A 5,138-nucleotide genomic window follows, 5' to 3' on the forward strand; every position below is an offset into this window, starting at 1 on the left:
TTAGTTTCTTAAAGTTTGTTAAATATCATGTTGACTATACGTGATTATTTTCCTCAGACGTCATAATTACATAACCAACAGTATGTTAGGCAGCAACAAAAGTAGGCAGACAACAGTTGCATAAGAAACAGAAGGAGCCGCGTTAATTTTAAAAAGTAACAGCAACAGCTGGATAAGCAGTATCATAAACTGTGTGGGAGTCATTAACAATGACTCGAGGGAATAATAATTAACCAGTGGGCCCAATATCCAAGACCAACGCTAATTGAAAGCTGAATTAACGTTGATTTTTCGTCGAAAAAGCCCCACTCCTGGATGTCGTTCACATTGAGAATAATGAGAAAAATGTGGTTCAGCTGAAGAGGGAACAGCAGCGTTATTAGTGCATAACAATAGCAAAACTGTCAACGGAACAGTAGCCAGGGAATGAACACCACCAACAGAGTAAGTAGCAAGTGGAAGACATTAATCAGTGGCAGCTACAACTGTGAAGGAAAACAGATGCAAGAGTGAGGGAAAAATCAATAGCAACTTCAGGAGTGAGGGAATAATCAGTAACAACTACATGAGTGAGGGAAACATCGGTAGCAACTATAAGAGTGAGAGAAACGTCAGAAGCAACTATAAGAGTGAGAGAAACATCAGTAGCAATTACAAGAGTGAGGGAAACATCAGTAGCAACTACAAGAGTGAGGGAAACATCAGTAGCAGCTACAAGAGTGAGGGAAACATCAGTAGCAATTACAAGAGTGAGGGAAACATCAGTAGCAACTACAAGAGTGAGGGAAACATCAGTAGCAGCTACAAGAGTGAGGGAAACATCAGTAGCAACTACAAGAGTGAAGGAAACATCGGTAGCAGCTGCAAGAGTGAAGGAAACATCGGTAGCAGCTACAAGAGTGAAGGAAACATCAGTTGCAGCTGCAAGAGTGAATGAAACATCGGTAGCAGCTGCAAGAGAGAGGAAACGATCAGTAGCAGCTATCAGAGTGAAGAGAACAGCACTGGCAGCAACAAGAGTGAGGGAAACTTCAGTAGCAGCTACAAGAGTGAGAGGAATATCAGTAAGAGCTACAAGAATGAGAGGAATATCAGCAGAAGCTACAAGACTGAGAGGAACAGCACTACCAGCTACAAGAGTGAGGGAAACATCACTATCAGCTACAAGTGAGAGTGAGAGGAAAATCCGTAGCAACTACAAGAGGAAAGGAAATAATAAATCAGAGTAAATAAGGAAATAAGAGTAAAGAAAATAAGTATATGAAAGTTTAACTCTAATACAAGATTATACTGGTGGTGCTGAAGACAACTACCACACCACCAGATCATCCAGCATACGACGTTGGCTGACGGCAGACGGCGTTGCTGGAGGCCAAAGGTGATCCAAGAGCACTAAGGGGGAGAGACTGCCTCTCCAGGGAGACGTCGCCCTTTATATAGTCCGGCGGTGATGACTCATCCGGTGTCAACACAAGGTGGACATCTGGTCAACTAGCAAACTGCAAGTTTGTAGCTGGCGGCGCCCTTGTGTTGAGCTGCACCACTGCCAGTTGAAGGCGGCTAACTGCTTGTTTGTGAAGGCAACCAACCGGTTAGCAGAGGCGCCGGGCTTGCCTCTGAGTCGTACTGGCCGTGCCAGGTCCCGGGAGGGGTACGGAGAGGTGCCATGACTGATGACTCAGCTCGGCTGGTATAGAGGTGAACGTCCAGTGCAGAGGCATTGTAGGTGATGGGAAAAGGCAATTCCACTGATTTGCAGTGGATTCACGTGATAGAGGAAAATATCAGAAGCAACTACAAGAGAGGGAGAGGAACAGCAACTAGTAGCTACAAGTGTAAGAGGAACATCAGTAGCAGCTACATGAGTGAGGGAAACATCAGTAGCAACTTTAAAAGAGAGGGGAACATCAGTAGCAGCTTCAAGAGAGGGAGGGGAACAGCACTAGCAGCTACAAGAGTGAGAGAAACATCGGTAGCAGCTACAGGAGTGAAGGGAACAGTACTAGCTGCTACAGGAGTGAGGGAATCATGAAACACAGCTACAAGAGTTAGGGAAACATCAGTAGCAGCTACATGAGTGAGGGAAATATCAGTAGCAACAACAAGAGTATAAGGAACATCAGTGCCAGCTACAAGAATGAGGGAAACACCAGTATCAGCTACAAGAGTGAGAGGAACATCAGTATGAGCTACAAGAGTGAGGGAAACACCAGTATCAGCTACAAGAGTGAGAGGAACATCAGTATGAGCTACAAGAGTGAGGGAAACACCAGTATCAGCTACAAGAGTGAGAGGAACATCAATTGCAGCTACAAGACTGGAGAGAACAGTACTAGCAGCTAAAAGAGTGAGGGAAACATCAGTAGAAGCTACATGAGTGAGGGAAAAATCACAAGCAGCTACAGGAGTAATAGGAACATCAGCAGCAGCTACACTGGGAGACAGTAAATTAACGTAAACTCGTTGTTGTAGTAGTTCTAGATTTTGTTGAATAAATAGTTGTTGTTCATGGAAAGGGTTGTTTGATCTATCACACAATAATATTTTCCCACTTCTGCAACGCCTTGCAAGCTTATGTTTAAATTGAGTCTGCCCCTGGAGCTTGAGTTGGATTCATGGAGCCACACTTCTTAGAAATATTGAAGTGAGAACCCGTCAGTTACCCTTTATTAGTTTTTATCACATGAAGGAGCCAACGGCCCAAGAGGCCAGGTTTTCACACTTGTGGTTGAAGCCTGGCGGATGGCTCCCGCTTTTCCTATGGCCTCAGGCTTAAAGTAAAAATCTGCAAGTAAGCAGTTCATTCTGTTTGAGATCAGGCTCCCAAGCGAGGTAATTCCATCAACGTAACATCTGTAGAGAATTTAAAAAAAAATTCACAGGGAGGAACACCAGTAGCAGCTACAAGAGTAAAGGAAATATCAGTAGCAGCTACAAGAGTGAGGGGAACATCAGTAGCAACTACAAGAGTGAGGTAAACATCAGTAGCAACTACAAGAGTGAAGGAAACATCAGTAGCAGCTACAAGGGCGAAGGAAACATCAGTACCAACTACGAGAGTGAAGGAAACATCAGTAGCATCTATAAGAGTGAATGAAACATCAGTACCAACTACGAGAGTGAAGGAAACATCAGTTACAGCTACAAATGTGAGGAGAAACATCAGTAGCAACTACAAGAGTGAGGGAAACGTCAGTAGCAACTATAAGAGTGAGAGAAACGTCGGTAGCACCTACAAGAGCGAAGGAAACATCAGTAGCAGTTACAAGAGTGAGGGAAACATCAGTAGCAGCTACAAGAGTGAGGGAAACATCAGTAGCAGCTACAAGAGTGAGGGAAACATCAGTAGCAGCTACAAGAGTGAAGGAAACAACAGTAGCAGCTACAAGAGTGAGGGAAACATCAGTAGCAGCTACTAGAGTAATATGTTATTTTTCCTCACTTCGCTTATTTGTTATTTCTCCTTAGTTACACCTCCATCTCTCTGATTCAATTCTTATTTCCTCACCAAAATCCTGGTAGCCATAAAGCGTCCCGGTGCAGCTGCTGGCCCTCACTCTACCTGGTGCAGCTGCTGGCCCTCACTCTACCTGGTGCAGCTGCTGGCCCTCACTCTACCCGGTGCAGCTGCTGGCCCTCACTCTACCCGGTGCAGCTGCTGGCCCTCACTCTACTTGGTGCAGCTGCTGGTCCTCACTCTACTTGGTGCCGCTGCTGGTCCTCACTCTACTTGGTGCAGCTGCTGGCCCTCACTCTACCCGGTGCAGCTGCTGGCCCTCACTCTACTTGGTGCAGCTGCTGGTCCTCACTCTACTTGGTGCAGCTGCTAGTCCTCACTCTACTTGGTGCAGCTGCTGGTCCTCACTCTACTTGGTGCCGCTGCTGGTCCTCACTCTACTTGGTGCAGCTGCTGGCCCTCACTCTACCCGGTGCAGCTGCTGGCCCTCACTCTACTTGGTGCAGCTGCTGGTCCTCACTCTACTTGGTGCAGCTGCTGGTCCTCACTCTACTTGGTGCAGCTGCTGGCCCTCATTCTACTTGCTGCAGCTGCAGGTCCTCACTCTACTTGGTGCAGCTGCTGGTTCTCACTCTACTTGGTGCAGCTGCTGGTCCTCACTCTACTTGGTGCAGCTGCTGGCCCTCACTCTACTTGGTGCAGCTGCTGGTTCTCACTCTACTTGGTGCAGCTGCTGGTCCTCACTCTACTTGGTGCAGCTGCTGGCGCTCACTCTACTTGGTGCAGCTGCTGGCCCTCACTCTACTTGGTGCAGCTGCTGGCCCTCACTCTACTTGGTGCAGCTGCTGGTCCTCACTCTACTTGGTGCAGCTGCTGGTCCTCACTCTACTTGGTGCAGCTGCTGGCCCTCACTCTACTTGGTGCAGCTGCTGGCCCTCACTCTACTTGGTGCAGCTGCTAGTCCTCACTCTACTTGGTGCAGCTGCTGGCCCTCACTCTACTTGGTGCAGCTGCTAGTCCTCACTCTACTTGGTGCCGCTGCTGGTCCTCACTCTACCTGGTGCAGCTGCTGGTCCTCACTCTACTTGGTGCAGCTGCTAGTCCTCACTCTACTTGGTGCAGCTGCTGGTCCTCACTCTACTTGGTGCAGCTGCTGGTCCTCACTCTACTTGGTGCAGCTGCTGGTCCTCACTCTACTTGGTGCAGCTGCTGGTCCTCACTCTACCTGGTGCAGCTGCTGGTCCTCACTCTACCTGGTGCAGCTGCTGGCCCTCACTCTACCTGGTGCAGCTGCTGGTCCTCACTCTACCTGGTGCAGCTGCTGGTCCTCACTCTACCTGGTGCAGCTGCTGGTCCTCACTCTACCTGGTGCAGCTGCTGGTCCTCACTCTACCTGGTGCAGCTGCTGGTCCTCACTCTATTTGGTGCCGCTGCTAGTCCTCACTCTACTTGGTGCCGCTGCTAGTCCTCACTCTACCTGGTGCAGCTGCTGGTCCTCACTCTACCTGGTGCAGCTGCTGGTCCTCACTCTACCTGGTGCAGCTGCTGGTCCTCACTCTATTTGGTGCCGCTGCTAGTCCTCACTCTACCTGGTGCAGCTGCTAGTCGTCTCTCTGCTTGGTGCAGCTGCTGGTCCTCACTCTACTTGGTGCAGCGCTGGTCCTCACTCTACCTGGTGCAG

At 48.8% G+C, this 5,138-nt stretch overlaps 1 protein-coding gene across 1 annotated transcript in view; it reads right to left on the reverse strand.

Moving 5' to 3' along the window:
- Positions 1 to 203: 203 nt before the first annotated feature.
- LOC138370001 (P-selectin glycoprotein ligand 1-like) overlaps positions 204 to 5,138 on the reverse strand; it is a 12,272-nt gene continuing 7,337 nt past the window's right edge. The window contains exons 2-5 of the mRNA XM_069333768.1: positions 2,881 to 3,111; positions 1,954 to 2,339; positions 776 to 1,195; positions 204 to 356 (exon numbers count right to left, since the gene is read on the reverse strand). Coding sequence (XP_069189869.1) covers positions 204 to 356; positions 776 to 1,195; positions 1,954 to 2,339; positions 2,881 to 3,111 — 1,190 coding nt within the window. The remainder of the gene's footprint in view (positions 357 to 775; positions 1,196 to 1,953; positions 2,340 to 2,880; positions 3,112 to 5,138) is intronic.

Source organism: Procambarus clarkii, chromosome 30, assembly GCF_040958095.1.
Source record: "Procambarus clarkii isolate CNS0578487 chromosome 30, FALCON_Pclarkii_2.0, whole genome shotgun sequence".
Classification (NCBI taxonomy): domain Eukaryota; kingdom Metazoa; phylum Arthropoda; class Malacostraca; order Decapoda; family Cambaridae; genus Procambarus; species Procambarus clarkii.